At 43.4% G+C, this 17566-nt stretch overlaps 2 protein-coding genes across 2 annotated transcripts; one reads left to right on the forward strand and one right to left on the reverse strand.

Moving 5' to 3' along the window:
- Positions 1–507: 507 nt before the first annotated feature.
- TCP1 (t-complex 1) lies at positions 508–8137 on the forward strand (the record flags this gene model as incomplete). Its single annotated transcript, XM_079532981.1, has 12 exons — positions 508–580; positions 1530–1615; positions 2313–2441; positions 2931–3028; positions 3328–3438; positions 4065–4246; positions 4881–5007; positions 5336–5511; positions 6149–6272; positions 7062–7254; positions 7537–7700; positions 7924–8137. 12 exons carry the CDS (start codon positions 508–510, stop codon positions 8135–8137), a joined length of 1677 nt encoding a protein of 558 aa, XP_079389107.1.
- Positions 8138–8395: 258 nt separating this feature from the next.
- ACAT2 (acetyl-CoA acetyltransferase 2) lies at positions 8396–16297 on the reverse strand (the record flags this gene model as incomplete). Its single annotated transcript, XM_079532844.1, has 9 exons — positions 8396–8563; positions 9090–9200; positions 11050–11204; positions 11495–11617; positions 12597–12740; positions 13921–14038; positions 14979–15160; positions 16020–16154; positions 16249–16297. 9 exons carry the CDS (start codon positions 16295–16297, stop codon positions 8396–8398), a joined length of 1185 nt encoding a protein of 394 aa, XP_079388970.1.
- Between the last annotated feature and the right edge of the window lie 1269 nt (positions 16298–17566).

Below are 17566 nucleotides of genomic sequence, written 5' to 3' on the forward strand. Positions count from 1 at the left end.
CGACTAGGAGGATAATTAATTCTCTTAAAAAGTGGAGTAACACATTGTAATATGATAAGCAAAAGTGTAGAAATGCCACATCACAAAATTGGCGTTAGATTTGGGCTCTTTTCCAGCCACCGTCCATGGAATAGCACCACAATGCAGCTACAGACATCCCCAGCTCCTACAAGCTCCACCCTGGCTAGTGACCGCCCGCCAACTCCCAACAGGCAGTCAGCACGCATGCTCAAAGCAGCCGCGCGCCGCCCCAGTTTCTAGAACCTCCTAGAAGCGCTGCCGCCTCTCATTCGGTTCAGTGGCTTTGTTCAACGCCAAGGACCAATCACGGTTCGAGACCGGGCTGCACCGCGCCCCCGGATTGGGCGGGCGGCCGTGGCCCCGCCCCTTCACCGCCCCGTCTCCCGCGCCCGTCTCAGGCGGAGTTCCCGGCATTCCATAGCGGGCTGTTGGCCATTCTGCGGCTCGGCTGTGTGTCTGCCTCTCGCGCCACGGCCCGGCGGGAAGATGGCGGCGATGGAGGGGCCCCTGGCTGTGTTCGGCGAGCGGACCAGCGGCGACACCATCCGCACGCAGAACGGTAACGGCCGCGTGCTGCCGGCGGAGCCCGCTAAGCGGGGAGGGAGCGCGGAGGAGGTAACATGGCGTAGCCATGTGCTTCCCCGCCTCGGGTCAGCCGCCGCCTCGGCTCGATCATGTGGGCGGGCGGCTGCCGGCCACGGTGGGTGGGGACCGCCCCCAACTCGTGGGGCCTGCAGGGTGCCGGGTGGGGAGGTGGCTGCTGGGGAAAGCGGCCCCGTCCGAATTACGTTTCTCACAAACGGCACGCGGGGAAGGCTGCGCATCCCGGGAGTATCTGCATTTCTGAGAAGGTGAACGAGAAAAGAAGAAGCTGAGGAGTCGCCTTCTGGTGATTGTGAGGGTTGTATACTTCCGATGTACGCTTGAGATCCAGATTGCCTTAATTTGGCTGAGGTGTTCGGTAATGGCAGCTTCTTTCAAAAAGCTGCTCTAAGGGGCAGTAGTTACACCGTTGGAAACTCAGAGTGACAGCCTGCGTTGCAGTTCTTCCCATTATACTACCACTTTTTCAATCTCCAGAGGAAGTGGCTATGCTTGTGGGATAGAGGAAAAACTTGCCACGGTCTGAAGGAAAAGGTTGATTGTATCTTTTTCCTACATGAAGTTGGCAGAACATCACGTGGACAAGCTGCTACATTAGATGCTCCATTATCATTTAAGTGCCTGGAGGCCCCTCACTTTCGATTTTCATGACTTTAAATATTTTGTGTTAGTTATAGACCTAATTGAGGCAAAAAGATACGCTATCAGTTGTTACACGTCCTATGTTATGTGGTTGTACCATGGGTCTGTATCCACCTTGGTACATGCTGCTTGTATTTTGTAGTGCTTAATACCTGCAAACCAGACTGAAATGTCATCCTGAGTTAGTTTATCTAAAGTTTCTGAAGCACAGGTTTCTCGTGCTTTTTGGTTTTTAAAATCTTTTTTTGTTTTCGTTCATGTAGTTACTGCTGCATCCGCTATTGCCAACATCGTGAAAAGTTCCCTGGGGCCAGTTGGGCTGGATAAGATGTTGGTGGATGATATTGGGGTAAGTAAGCTTTATCTAAGTGGAAAATGCTAGGAAGTTTTTTATCGTTGTAGAAGTGCTTCCACCTAGTGTGCTTCCTAGGTCTCATGTTCATGTACCTGATTTTGTGTTGTGTGGAGAGAGAGTGGGAGGAGGAGCATTTCAGTGAAACGGTGTATTCAGGTGGTTCATGCTGTATCGCTTGCATCAATAGCTTCTGTATTAACAGTTGATCTTTTTCTCTGTGTAAAAGTCATTACTTGAAAAAATTACTTAAATGAGTATACAGTGCTAAAATCAGACTGATGTTGACTTGTGTACCCTGATCTCTTCCCTGTGAGATACAATGTGAAAGTGATTTCAAATAACTCTTAACAATTTTAAGATCTGTATTTTGCATTTAAAATTATTTGAAGTTTTCCTGGTATAAGACCATAATAAAATACTGTATTGGGAGTGATTCACTGCTGTGTTGTTAGCATGATATGTGCAAAACATTTTGTACCTAACAGGTGTTTCTGATGAAAATGAGGTACCAGCCGTCCCTGATAACTATGGGTCACTTAGTTAGAAAGAAGCAATAAGCATTTGGTATAAATAGCCGTTTCATGAAAATTTACAAAGAAAAATTAATGTTCTGCTTCATGAACATTGCGGAACGTGACAGGAAAAACAATAGACATATATTTTGTACTGATATTCAATTTCTAAAAACTAGGATGTGACCATTACTAATGATGGTGCAACCATTCTGAAACTGCTGGAAGTTGAACATCCTGCTGCAAAAGTTCTTTGTGAGCTGGCGGACCTACAAGACAAAGAAGTTGGTGATGGAACAACCTCAGTGGTATGTAAAAAGTTTTATAGGCAGATGCAACAAATGTCAGTGTTCCATGGTCTCAGTTTTTTTTTAAAGTGGGCTGCAGAAGAACGAAATCAGATTTGTGTGTTTATGTTTCATAGATGCTTGTTTCTATATGCAGTTGGTATGCTGGAATGGAATTCACTCACTGCTGTTTGTTCGCTATTTTTTCCTTTGTTGAAGTCAAGGATAGTTTCTGAATTGACATTCTTTCTTTCTAACCACTGGGAAAATAAAATGCTAAGGCTAATTGGTAAGAATGATGAGTGTTGTAAAAAGTTTCAGGGGATTGAAAACTTCCTTGCTGTTTAAAATTGGATGGCTTTTCCTCCAAGGTCAGAAAATACGGTTTAAGGTGTTGTTTCTGCTGGGCAGGTAATGAACCATTGGGGATTCTATTTCTCTGCTGAATGGTAGGAAGTAGTTATTTTGGTTGTATGAAATGGGTATATTTGGTGTTTGTATTTCAAACAGGTAATCATTGCTGCAGAACTTCTAAAAAATGCTGATGAACTTGTCAAACAGAAAATCCATCCTACCTCCATTATTGGTGGATACCGACTTGCTTGCAAGTAAGAAACTGATACAGTTGAAGTGTATTGCATTTTCCAGGTACAATAAGTGCGTGCTTTTTGTTTATTTCTGGTTTTATAGCTGCTTTAATGAAGATTTCCTTGTGCAAAATGGATACGCTGGTTTCATTGTAATTTTAATTCTGTGTTTGTATATTGTCACATAAAAATGTCGTTTTACTGTCTGAGAAGAATAATTGATTTAATTTCTGCATAGCATTTAGCAGGGCTGAAGGCACAAGATTTTTGTCTTTTGTAAGGGTGGCATTCTTCATTGGTATTTTGTCTTTATTCTACAGGGAAGCAGTTCGCTACATCAATGAAAACCTTATTATTAACACAGATGAGTTAGGCAGGGAATGCCTGATTAATGCTGCTAAAACATCCATGTCCTCGAAAATTATAGGAATGTATCCTTTAACTTGTTCCAGTTATTTCCGTGTTTGGAGAGCTTGATCAGTTAGGCTAGTTTCCTTTACAGCAGCGGTGAAATGATAGATGAAGTATTCTCCCATTTGTAACAAAGGTACAGAACACATTTCAGTGGTATCGTTATCTGCCATGGGAAAGCATGTTCAGACCTTTCCCAAGTATTTGAACCTGGATAAGGACACCATAATAGATAGAACTGTATTAATTTTTTTTCTTACAGTGTGTGTCTATGCGAAAGAACTGCATGAATGGAAAAAATGGAAGTTGGATATCTAGGGGAGTGAAATAGCAGAAAGAAAGCTGTGTTTCACTTGAAAGTCACAGAAAAGCCTGTATTCTTGATCTTTGTGCTAATAGGAAGATGCATGCTGTGATCATAGGATAGATGTTTTGTTCTGTTAAAGAACAAAAAGGGAGGGTCAAAACAAGCTTTGCATTAGCCTGTCCTAATCTGCTTCTTACTATATCAGCTTTTTCTATTTCTCTAAAAAAAGATATTAAAAAATATTTTATACAAGAAACTTTCCCTTTTTTTTTTTTCTTTCTCCATTGCTTAAGGATGACAGTAGTTTTCATTACAGTTTTAACCTTAACAGCATTTTAGTGACGGTGATTTCTTTGCAAATATGGTGGTGGATGCTGCAATGGCAGTTAAATATACAGACCAGAAGGGGCAGGCCCGGTATCCAATCAACTCTGTTAATGTTTTGAAGGCACATGGCCGCAGCCAAAAAGAGAGCATTCTTGTGAATGGTTACGCTCTGAACTGCGTGGTGGGCTCACAGGGTAAGAAAACACTGTTTTATAGAGCTTTTGTGTGAATTTGGTACTCTCATTCTTTCTGCATGGATCTTCCTACTGATTGCACTAGTTGTAGAACTTCTGGTTTTTCAGTTCTTGAATGATTAAATAAGGAAAAAAAGCAAAAAAACTGAGCACTTCATCACTGTTTGTAGACTAGGGTTTGAGAGGCCTACTAGGGTACTCAAAATATTTGTAACTGCTTATTTTGCTGGGTATTGACATGGTAACACTGCAGTCTTTGAGAATACAAGTACCTCCCTTTTTGAGAGTGTGTCAGCTTTTACAGAGATGTTAAGTTTAATAGAGTTGTCTTGTGATTAAGTAACTTAAAAGTATGTGAGACTGATGGGTTGGTTCTTGTGGATATTCACATATTCAGAATAGGGATCCGTTGAAAGGAAACAAAAGTTATACCAGGGACTTAAAAATGTATTTCTGTCACTGAAGTTTCTGCTAGTATTTTTCTGTTAGTGTCTTGGGCAGGACTGGAGATTGAAAAAACAAATTGAATAGATACCTGAAACGTAAAAGCAGCATTATTTTCTAATGTAAACTTGAGGATCTGTTAAGTCAGTTTGACAGCAGCCTTTTTTCTTCTTCCCATCTCTGTCCTCAGGTATGACAAAGAGAATAGTTAATGCAAAGATTGCGTGCCTTGACTTCAGCCTGCAGAAAGCCAAAATGAAGCTTGGTGTTCAGGTTGTTATCACAGACCCAGAGAAGCTGGACCAGATAAGGCAAAGGTGTGTGGAAGGTTGACGAACAGCAGTGGGGTTGCAGTGGATGATTTGGTCAATTCTGGTGGGCTTGATGTAATTTTGGCCGAATACAAGAGACAGAAGTGTTTAGAAAGCTGATGTCTCCCAACAAATAACAAATATTAATTGGGGGAAAAAAAAAAGTTTTTATTTCCGAAGGTGGAACTCAGTACTAAGTACACTTCAAAGAAATCCACCTACACTTGTGCAGTGGTTCCTTCTTGCAGAGCTCTGCATGATTTCAAGACATTGGTTAACAGAACTTAATTGCAAGCTTCTAAATGTGTCTGCAATTTTTTCGTTGTTCTTGCAGAGAATCAGATATTACAAAAGAAAGGATCCAGAAGATTTTGGCCACAGGTGCCAATGTTATTCTAACCACTGGAGGTATTGATGACATGTGTCTGAAATACTTTGTTGATGCTGGTGCCATGGCAGTACGAAGAGTTGTGAAGAAGGATCTTAAGCGGATTGCGAAGGCATCGGGAGGTACGTGTGTATGAAGGTGCTTTTTCAAGTAGAAACTGGTGTAACTAATCTTCGGAGTGTGGCTTCTTAGCATGTAGGCCATGCAAGGAGAGAGAGTATGAAGAAAGCTGAACCACTCTTGTTATATTTTAATTTCACTGTTCTTCTTAAGCGAGCATTCTGTCAGAATAGATGGTTTGAAGGGATTGCCCAAGGAAGGTTTACAGTGTGAAAAAATAAATGCTGCTTTATGCTGGGGAAAAGTACTCTGTATAGATAGTTCAAGACAAATGAAGAATTGCTGCAGCATTTAATGAATACTTAAACAACAACTACAAAAAAATTCTGGCCCTGTCAGTTCATAAATGTTTAAGAAAGTATTTTCATTATGGTAAAGCGGGGGAACTTCTGGTTCTAAGAAAAATAAGTGCTGTAAAAATGGAGCAAAACTAGCAACTCTGATGACAAACTGCAGAAAATCTCATTGCTGTGTGAAAATTAATTAACTTTGCTACATTAGTGCTGTTAATTTAATTAAACTTTGCTCATTCTGCTTGTATTTATGTTTCTGATGTTCTTTCCATGTGCTGCTTCGGGAAGTTGGCAAAGGATGTATTGGAACTGAATGCTAATTTCACATCTTGTTTGTTTTTTAAAGCGACCATATGTTCAACCCTTGCAAACCTTGAAGGTGAGGAGAGCTTTGAGGCATTAATGCTGGGACAGGCAGAAGAGGTGATTCAAGAGAGAATCTGTGATGATGAACTGATCTTAATCAAGAAGTAAGGACCCGCTTTAGAGTGTTCTTTTTTGTGCATGGTTTTCTTTTGGATTTGAGATAAAATCCCATTTATTTGCTTCCATGCTGTCTCAGTGGCATGAGTAGTTATACGCATGGGAAAGAGTATACAAGTCCGCTGCAAATGAGAGGTGAAAGTAACAGTATTTCATCTTGTCTGTTGGGGCTGGACAACTCGTATATCAAACATGGTGCATCAATCAGATTGCTAGATAGGCTGTACTTAAAAATGTGGTTTGTCATAGTTTCTTTAACAAGAACATACTTGACTATTGACTTCACTTCTGATCTCAGTATCCAACTTTTGTCTCTTTTTGTAGCTGTTTCTGAGAGAATCGAATATTCTGTGACTGTGGCACTTAAGCAATTGTGTGACTGCATTTATTGTACTGCTGGCAGTCACGATCTCACTTAATGGCTATGTAGAGGAGAGCTCTGCTTATTCCTGTACTCTTCCCTCCAATTCCACAACTGTCCTGACACCAAAAGCACTACATTGGTTGAAGTGTCTGTTTTTTGTGTATCTTTCTCTGAAAGACTGCATCTCAATATAGGTTTCTTACCTACTGGAACTTAAACTAAATACCAACTTACTATGTCACAATGTACGTACCCTGCAGGGAAGCATAACAGTAGTAAGATAGAACTTCTAAATGCTGAAAAAAATCCGGTTCCACTGAGCTTGTTTCTATAAGAAAAACGTTTAGCAAGAGGAGTTGTAATTTGCATTTCTTTTTCAATTAAGCTGTCTTCTGCTTCCTTTATTCCACAGCACAAAGGCTCGTACTTCAGCATCCATCATTTTACGAGGAGCTAATGACTTCATGTGTGATGAAATGGAACGATCTATACACGATGCTCTCTGTGTTGTTAAAAGAGTATTGGAATCTAAGTCGGTTGTTCCAGGTGGTGGTGCTGTAGAGGCAGCACTTTCAATATATCTTGAAAATTATGCAACAAGTATGGTGAGTCTTACACAGATGAGTAACAGTGCACGTGTGCTTTGTTAGGACAGTATGAGTTTTGTTTGTTCTACCAGAAGTCAGCTCTGTGGTTCTTGAAAGCATAATCACTTTACACAATCATAAGATGCTTCTTCCAAACTGGAAACATGAATTACTTTTCCTGATAATTAGAGTAAATGTGAAAGATGTTCTGTGTGGTTTGACCTGTTGTCTTAATTCTGGCTGTGCTTTTTTCTAATTCCACCAACAACAGTAAGTTTTAAAACTTTGTTCTCTTTTTAGGGATCCCGTGAACAACTTGCAATAGCAGAATTTGCAAGATCTCTCTTAATAATTCCAAATACATTGGCAGTAAATGCTGCTCAAGATGCTACAGATCTTGTTGCGAAGTTAAGAGCATTCCATAATGAGGCTCAAGTTAACCCTGATCGCAAAAATCTGAAGTGGCAAGTATCCCCAGGGGCTGGGCGAGGCGGATGGGAAATTGTTCTGCCAGTTTAGGAAGCCAAAATTTGCCTGCAAAAAGGTGCAGCTTATTACTGAAATTCTTCTCCCTCTGATCTTCAGTTCTACGTATGTGTCACCAGGAGCTTGTATTAATGAAATGATATACTGCCAGTTATTTCTACTTTTCCTGCCTCTCCATCTGATGATAGTTGTTCTTTCCAGGATCGGTCTTGACTTGGTCAACGGAAAGCCTCGTGATAATAAGCAAGCTGGTGTCTTTGAACCAACCATGGTCAAAACTAAGAGCCTGAAGTTTGCCACAGAAGCTGCAATTACTATTCTTCGAATTGATGATCTTATCAAACTGCACCCTGAACCTAAAGAGGACAGAGGGTGCTATGAAGATGCAGTTCACTCTGGAGCACTTGAAGAATAATTAGGCTTTATTTATGTTTATCTAACGTACACTTCCCACTCTTGTAACCGAAATGTTAATAAAACAAGTGGTTGAATGCTGCTATTTCTTTGTGGAAAAATTTATTTTCAGAAGCAAAAATTATTGTGTAGCTAGTAATGTTAATTGACAAGGCAATGACGAAGGAGCACAAAGAGCATTGTAGTAAGCCTCTGTAACAGTAGGGGAAACAAAAACATGCATGATTAGAAGGTTGCTATTAAACTCTAAGGCAGTTATTCATCTCTCAATGCACATAGCTATTCCCATTCCTCCTCCTATGCAGAGAGCAGCAAGACCACGTTTTCCACCTGTTCGTTCCAGTGCGTGCAGCAGAGTCACAAGGATGCGGCAACCAGAGGCACCCAGAGGGTGGCCAAGAGCAATAGCTCCACCTTGGGTGTTGATCTGAGGGGGAGGAAAGAACATAAGGTCAGGTTCAGAAATCATCTGGCTTGCTGGAGTTTTGACATTAATGACATCACTGGGTGTAGTCTCCAAAAGTGACTAAGCTAATGTACTACATACACTACAGGGAAAACTAGATCCTGTGTGTAGAAGCTGTTAAAAATTAGCACTTCTTCCCCAAGGAGCCCATCTAATCATTTTTATTTGCTACAGCTGTTAATGATGGCGTAGCTAGGGATGAATTTGAGGAGAGAGCAATAACTGAAATTCTTACCACTCCTGGAAGAAAACTGACATATATTTCAGGCTTAGCTAAGCTACACAACGTAGAGTTGTGTACACATCTACCAGAAGAAAGCTGTAGCCTGGTCTAGTAGGAAACAATTTGCTAGCAAAGCAGGCCTACAGCTGAGTAGCTGAAGGAAATGCCTAATGTGGTATTGCCTATACCAATAGGGCTGCTTCACTTCAACTCTGAATACAATCCAAATAGAATCAAGGAAACGAGACTTGATACATTCATTACCTTTTCTGGATTTACTTTCAATTCTCTTGCTATCGCAATTGATAGTGATGCAAAGGCTTCATTAATTTCAAACAAGTCAACTTGGTCTAGAGTCCAGCTGGCTTTCTCAATCTGAGAGAACAAAACAGAAACTTAATAGAAGCTTTTTTATGTTTTCCTCAGCACCTGAGGAAGCTGTTAATGAGACTCGTACCAGCGATACGAATTCACGGCTATTAAAAAGCTGAAGGAAAAAAAAGTTTTTTTCATAGCTGTGGTTCTCTTGAGGACAACTGACATCATATCATGGTGCCAGCAAAAAAAAAAAAAAAGCCTCAACATGCTCACTGCTGGTATAACATCCAGGTTAATGTTTCACAGCTATTGGTGCAGTTAACAATTGCAGGGAGTCAAACTGCACATGGTGCCCATAGCAGAACAAATAACATAAATAACATTTTCAAATGTAGGTTTTAGCTGATTAAGTTTTTACAAACAAGCCTGATTTCATTAGAGATTTTGAATGCTTAACAGTTTTTGAGTACAGGTGTTTCATTCCCAAAATGACCACTAGTGAAGGGTGTCAGCAGTAACAGCTCCGCTTTCCTGCCTTTATTGAGAAGCTGCTACTCAAAGCTTCCACAGTGCCACTGTAGAAGACAGTTTGATTAATGCTTTCACACAAGAAACTTGTGGTGTAATTGCCTGCCTAGGTATAGGCTCAGGCATGTTCTCTGTATTTAAATATTTACTTGCACTGGCTGTTTCTAACAGCAATGCTTTATCAGCAGAATCATTTACAGCAATGATGTTTTGCAACCAGACTGACACATCTCTCCTGAGTCAAGGATGAGTGCCCCTTTGTACTAGATAAACAGTGGGTAAGAGCCAACCTCCTGAGAAAGTGGTATCTGTAAGAATTACTACATTGCAGCACTAAAAAGCATGGCTTAGTCACTCTACAGAGAAACTGGTACTAAGAAGTTCTGAAGCAAACACATTGGGAGGGCGAAGTATTTGGTAACACAAAGTTCATATTAAGAAGTGCCCTTTTTCAGAGTACCTATAGGATTTTAGGTAGAGCTAAATACTTGTCTGTGGTTGTCTATCCTACAGTTTAAACTAAGAATGTGTATCATGTGTACAATAGAAACAGCATTTATGGCACTGATTTAGAAGGATGGGTCAGATTAAAAAATGCTTCAGCTTTATGACCATCACTTTCCCATTAAAAGCCACAGAGGCTATGTGACCAGACTAGGCTTCTGCGTTACCAGGACATTTCAAAGACTAACAAAATAAGGTCTGCACAGCATAAATAAAACTAGGAAAGAAAACTAAAGCAGAGATATCCTTATCAGCTGTAGGAGAGCTCTCCTCATGCTTGACTTCAATAGCAGTTGGAGCAAATAATCAGCTAGGGTTGCCATGGGCTACATCTGTATTAGCAAGCAGCATGGTGCCACAGGAGGCTCTCATAATAGAAGCACTCAGAGGACTGGGCACAGTGTGCCTCAATGGAGGCAATACTGGCTCAAGCACATCAGATGTGGTTCTGGAAAGCACCTCGTTGATTAGTTTCATCTGACAGGAAATTGAGCTTTCACAGAGTAGCACTTCGGCAGGGCAAACCAAAGCACAAAGGTCATAATCAGATTCATGAAAGCAGATGCACTCACTGCTCATCCTTCAGCACGTAGTACTGCAAACACAACTAGGCAATGGTATGAACATTAACCTGGCCAGACAAAGAATCAGAACTATGCTGTGGCAGAACCAATTCACTTCCAAATTAGGTCAGTATGCACTTCCATTAAATCTGATCTTAATGCTCCCAGGTGATCAAGGAGGCCTATAAACTTGACTACATTATGTTCCAAATGCTATACTTACATCTATGAATTATTTTTCAGTGAGTAGGCATCTCTAGAAAATGAAAAGAGATTACAAGATATGGATAGACAGATAAGCAATTACTTACAGCTTTCCTTATTGCTGAAATGGGCCCTACTCCCATTATAGATGGATCTATACCTGTCTGAGCCCAAGATACGATCCGGGCCATAGGCATAAGACCTCTCCTAGCAGCTTCAGATTTCTTCATTAGAATCACAGCTGCAGCTCCATCATTTAAACCTGTGGAATGACAAACAGGTGCTGTATGTTTGCTGGCTAACTGCAATCAAGCATTGCTATCATTGTCCAAATACTTGTGTTACTTCACAGAAAACAAGCAAACAAAAGATATCTCAGGAAAGAAGTCCTTCTCCACAGTTACATTTGAGTTCTACATATATTGTCAAACACTGCCACTTCCTTTAAAGCATATCTAATAGTGACCACACTGTAGCCACACCTCTTCCATGCCCTTCCTTGGGCTACACACAGCTATTACAGTTTTCCATTTCAGTTTTAGCCTGACTGACCTGAAGCATTAGCTGCTGTTACCGTCCCGGTTCCATCTGTCAGAAAACAGGGTTTTAACTTTGCCATTGCTTCCAAGTTGCTCCCATGTCGAGGGTATTCATCTGTTTTAACTTCTATAGGACCTGCAAAGCAGAGTGTTAGGCTCATAGCAGACCCTGGTCACACGTACACATACCTTAAACACAGAGCTGACAGAACCAACAGGGTGATTGGGAATTTATGCCATATTCCTCTTTACCAACAAATCAGTGCACTATAAAGCTCCCTCCAGCTGCTTCTGGCAGGACAGGCAGCTGGGTTTCATGAAATGAATGCTAACAAGCAGAATACTGTCTAGCTGTGTAAAAGCATACATTGTTCTGGCTCTTCCTAATAGAGCCACTTCTCTTCCAAGGCGGCAGCAATTGTGGGAATAACATTGGAAAGGACAGTCAAGTAACATGAAGTAATATCTAAACTGGTTTCAAGAAAGTCCTGAAGGCCTAATGTCAGAACTTTTCTCACAGGAGCTATTCAGTTGATTCATCATTTCTCCCTGAAAACTTCAGGTTTTGCATCCTCATCACAAAATGGCTGGGGGAATCATCCTATTAGACCTTTGGCTCGTGTGCCATAAGAGGTCTGCTTAAATCCTAAGCAAACCTAAAGAGAAACACACCTCATATCCATAATTGCACCTAGTTAATTAACTAGTAATTCTAACTACTGTTTACTGTGTATTTTACTAGATTGTCAAGACTTGCCATATCAACATGTCTGATTTAAGTTTTGTCTAATAACATGAAAATACTGATTTCAATACAGCATCCAAAGTTGAGAACCTGTGTTAAGCATGATGTGGCCCTGGATTGTAATTCCTTCTCCAATAAAATAGATAGCAGTATTTGCATAGAGCTACATTTGGGTATTCCACATTTGCATTGTTTCTCTCTTATTTCAAAAAAGAAGGGCTGGAAACTGGAAAAGAGACCAACAGGTTACAGACTTGTGGAACCACTTGCATAACAGGCTGCATAACTGGAAAACAATTGATTAGAAGAGACAGAGTAGAACATGTTTTTTTTCTTTAAAATTAACTGTAGTTATCCATTTAACACCTACCTTTTTTGGAAGGTACAAGAACAGGAACAATTTCTTTTACAAAATAGCCAGCTTTCTGTGCTGCCTCTGTCCTGTTTTGTGACTGTAAAGCAAGTTGGTCTTGCTCCCCTCTGCTAACTTGCCACTGATTGGCCACATTTTCAGCTGAAATTAGAGTAAAATGCAAATTACTGACAGTACCTCCCATAGCTGTAAGCTTTAAAGTTGAAAGCACGCAGGTAGTCATTAATATTTGCTGTAGCGAGCAGCTAAACTCATTGAACCTTTTCACTCTAATTTCTTGTTTTGGTTGCTCATGATTCTCTGCTACGTTTCATTCTGTGGGTGTACATTTCTGTGCAGGATCTCCTCCCAGGTTGTAAATCTAACTAAATACAAACGCCAACAAGCTTTGCTAATTGCTTATCTGGATCAGATCAGATCTCTCAACAAGCAGTTAGCTGACTGCCATCTAGGATGCAGTAACCTAAGGTTGCAAAACTACATGCATCCACCGTACATTTCACCTAATTCCTCCCCACCGCAAATCTGTGCAGCTTAAATATTTCAGTTAGGAAGTATTTGGATACTTATCCTGAAGTTAATTTAAATTGCTCAGAAGCAAAAGAGGTGCAGTGAAATGTGGTACCCACAGGTGTAAGCCAGGGAGTCTGAATATATATTCTTCCAGGCCAACATCTTATTAGCTCCAATATAAAAAAAAAAGGCTGTTTTACTTGCAAAGCAAAAAATGTCTTCAACACTTCTCAGTATTGGGGTTTTTCCCTTTTTCATGACTACAACTTAAGGAAAGCTTGGAATTTCTTAACTAACGTAGATTTTTGAAATTTACTAAGAGTGAATTCTCCTCCCACCTTCCCATTTGAAGACGATCAGGGGACTGAAGCACTTCCCCTATGAAGACAGGTTGAAGGAGCTGGGCTTGTTCAGCCTGGAGAAAAGAAGGCTGCAGGGTGACCTCAATGCAGCCTTTCAATACCTAAAGGGAGCCTACAAACAGGAGGGGAGTCAACTCTTTGAAAGGGTTGAAAACTGCAGGACAAGGGGAAATGGTTTTGAGGGAGGGGAGATTTAGGTTGGATGTCAGGGGGAAATTCTTTACAGAGAGAGTGGTGAGGTGCTGGAACAGGCTGCCCAGAGAGGTTGTGGATGCCCCATCCCTGGAGGTGTTCAAGGCCAGATTGGTTGGGGCCCTGGGCAGCCTGGTCTAGTATTAAATGGGCAGGTTGGTGGCCCTGCATGTGGCAGGGGTTTTGGAGATTCACAATCCTTGAGGTCCCTTCTGTGATTCTACTATTTGATTTTCAGAGCTGTCACCACTTACCAGTTATACCCATATGATACTGATAAAAAGCATCTGTAAGGCCATCCCGGATTATAGTATCCTGCAAGGAAGCCTCTCCCATTTTCACCCCAGCTCGCATGTGAATAGTATGAGGAGCCTGCAGGAAGGTATTTCAGGAGTTAGTTCTATCAGTGGTATGCAACGAAGCCAAAATAGCAGGACAGGCAGAGACAGATTCCCACCTTGGGACTACGGGTAGCAATCCCAGCTCACCTTTCCTTCTCACAGTCTCCCTTATACACATACCCCTCCTGCCCCTAAAACCACCCACTTTAAGTCTTTTTCTCACACTGCAGGATAGAATGAAAAATAAGGGGAAAATTAGGGTTTTTGGCCAGTCAAAACATGGGGCTCCCCAGCCGAATGCTCTGTCTCTCCTTCCAAGGTCTGATAGCTGGCAGGGTGCTTTACCTGTGCATTTCCCAGGCAGCAGATCACCAACCAGTAAGTGTTTTCTCAGCACAGACAGAATCACACAGTATTGTGGGGCAAGACAGCCCATGTGTTCCTCTAAATGCTTCCCATCGTACTCTGCTACCACGAAGCACCAACATCACCCTCAGCACTAGGCAGCCAGTGGACCTTTGCATCAGATCGCTTTCCAAGCACCAGTCTATGACACAGCCTCGGGCTGAGAACCTTAAAATGAAAGCATTTGCTTCCTTCCCAAGCTCAAATTACTTACTGACTGATTGGTCTGTAAGAGAATAACATTTCCAGTTATTCATTCTTTGAGCCTCTTGCAGCACAGAAACCCTCTCTCATTGCCAGCTATTGCAAGCAAATACATCACTACATCGCTAGATGGCAATTAAAATAGAATTTTAAATGCAGTGTGTGTTTGCATGGCACCTTTTCCGTAACTACAATATTATTAAATAAAAAAAAAGCTACCAAGTCTTTTTTTTTGTGTGCGTAACTTCACTTTCAAGTGCAGGAACTGCCTCCAAAGCATTAACCTTGGAACACCTGGTTTCAACATCACTTACTGCTGTCCTCAGTAAGCCAGAAAATGAGAGTGAAATCTCTTGCTTTACCTTGCTCATGCTTTCCATGCCTCCTGCGACCACAATACTGGAGTCTCCCGTCATTATGGACTGTGCCCCCAGACAGACAGCCTTCAGGCCAGACCCACAGATCATCTGACAGCTCCATGCCGGCACTGAGTACGGGATTCCTGCTCCAACACTCGCCTGCCGAGCTGGGTTCTGGCCAGCACCTGTAAGCACAGACAGGATTTGTCCTCGCACACTCTTTAAATGAAACATGGGTCTTGCCACTTCTTATGATTGTACTCCAATTCCCCCCAAATACTGAGCTTGCTCCTACTATTAGTTGGTAGATAAAGCTTCTGGCAGCAATCTGCAGCTCAGTTATCTCTCATTTAATTGGCCATTTACTACTGATATTTTATATTTGCAAACCTGCTTCTGACTGTGGGTGAGATGAAGCACCAATTATTCAACGTCAAATCAGCACCAACCTGTTGTACATGTATAAGACATGCATTCACTTTAACTGCTGCTAGCAGAAGGGTTTCTTTCAGACGTCTTCTGCATGTTATGAATAGACAGCTTTTCCTATAAACTCCCTTGAAAACTGAAAGCACATTTATGCGAGGTCAGTCACAAAAGCTTCCATTCTTGCTTGCAACTTCGAGAACAGGAGCACTACATTCATCTACACATCCTCCAGGCCAAAGTGGCGCCAGCTCTTTTGTATGCAAAGGACTGGATAAAGAGAGCGCCCCGTGCAGTGTGCTAACAACACACAGAAATCCAAATCAGCTTTAAACGTGCTGTTCAACTACCTATTTCTTTTATTCTGTTCCTCTTGTTTGAAGCACAACCTGCTCGGTGATCCTACCGCTTAAACATCACCCCACAAAGAGGCGACCACACCTAAACGACCAATTTCCTGCCAGCTGCAGTTCCACGAAATCGAGACCCATCCGCAAGCAAGCAGGGGATGCTGCAGGTGGGTCCCGGGCGGCCTTTGTCCCGCAGCGGCGGAGCCGTTGCCACCCACACCGTCACACCCACGAGAAGCGACGCCCGAGGTGAGAGCGGGAGCCCTACCTGCGGTTAGCACCTGGCCCAGCACCACCTCCGACACCTCCTCGGGGCCCAGCCCGGCCCGCCGCAGCGCCTCGCGGATGACGGCGGCGCCCAACTCGTGCGCGGGCAGCGCGGACAGCGCGCCGTTGAAGGAACCTGGCGAGGAGAGAGGGGAAAGCCGTCACCGCCCGCAGCCCCAGCCACGCCGCGCCCACTGGACACCCGCGCCCTTGGGCACCCGGCCCCTCACCGATGGCGGTCCGGACGGCCGCGACGAACACAACGGGGTCGGCACTCATGGCGGCGGCAGAGCGGAGACTGCGAGCGCCGGCGAGAGCCTGCACGGAGCCGGGACCGGGGCCGCCCCTCGCGTGTTACTGGCGCCGCCCCTCGCCTGCTGTCAGGCGGCCCGAGCCGCGAGTGGGAGGCGGTGGGGGCCGGGCTCTGCTGGAGGGAGCCGGGTTAGAATGGAGGGAGGAGCCGACATCGCCGCTCGGTGCAGGCAGCCGAGGTCTAAGAAAAAAAGGATGGGTGGGCTGAAAACAACGGCCTGTTTCACAGCTGAGCTCTCCAGTCCTTATTCCTTCCCGTGCTGAGTCACGGCCGCTCCTTTGCAGAGCAGTTCCCAGCGCAAGGACACCGACGATAACTTCTGGTACAGGCACGAAGGGAGCTGACGAGGAACGTGTCCTTCTGGATTAGTTGCTTGTAAACAGGGAGGGTCCCGTGGGTGAAGAGGCTGTCGGCAGCCATCTTGGCCAAAGGGACCACCATCAAGTAGCCGAGTTGGAAGCCTTCAGTGATAGGAGAAGTCACCAGCGTTTCACCTGGATGTGGGGAGAGCAAGCTTCAGGCTGCTCAGGGAACTGTTTGGCAAGGTGCTGGAAACTGCTTTTGAAGGCTTTGGGATCCATCAGCGCCAGTAACCTTTCAAGCAACACCTCCTAAGAGCACAGGAACAGGCAGTTCCAAAATGTTAGAGATCATGCAGGTGGGGCAGAAGGTTGGCTTGGTTGAGCAGGGATCTTCCAAGCTTAGGTAGAAAAATAAAATACATGGCCACCTGATGCAAGATGGGGTGACACAGGAGGACAACAGCATGGGAAGACTACAGAGAGCTGCTCACCACTGCGGGGAGCAAATTTGTTTGGACGGGGCTCAGTTGAAGCTGGCCAGTAATGTGGAGGACAACAAAAAGGACTTTTTAAAATACCCCACCTAATTAGAATAATTGAATCATAGAATATCCTGAGTTGGAAGGGACACACAAGATCATCAAGTCCAACTCCTGGCTCCACACAGAACTGCCCAAAATTCAAATGCTCTGAGGGTTATCCAAAAGCTCCTCGAACTCTGGCAGCTTGGGGCTGCAACCACTGCCTTGGGCAGTCTGTTCCAGGGCCCGACCACCTCTGGTGCAGAACTTGTTTCTACCACCCACCCCTCCTCTGTCACAGCTCCATGCCCTTCCCTTGGAACGCTGTCACAGGGAGCGGAGCTCAGCACTGCCCCTCCGCTCCCTGTGAGGGGCTGCATCGGCCATGAGGGCTCCCCTCAGCCCCTCTGCT

This window comes from Tetrao urogallus (assembly GCF_951394365.1).
Source record: "Tetrao urogallus genome assembly, chromosome: 2".
Lineage (NCBI taxonomy): Eukaryota > Metazoa > Chordata > Aves > Galliformes > Phasianidae > Tetrao > Tetrao urogallus.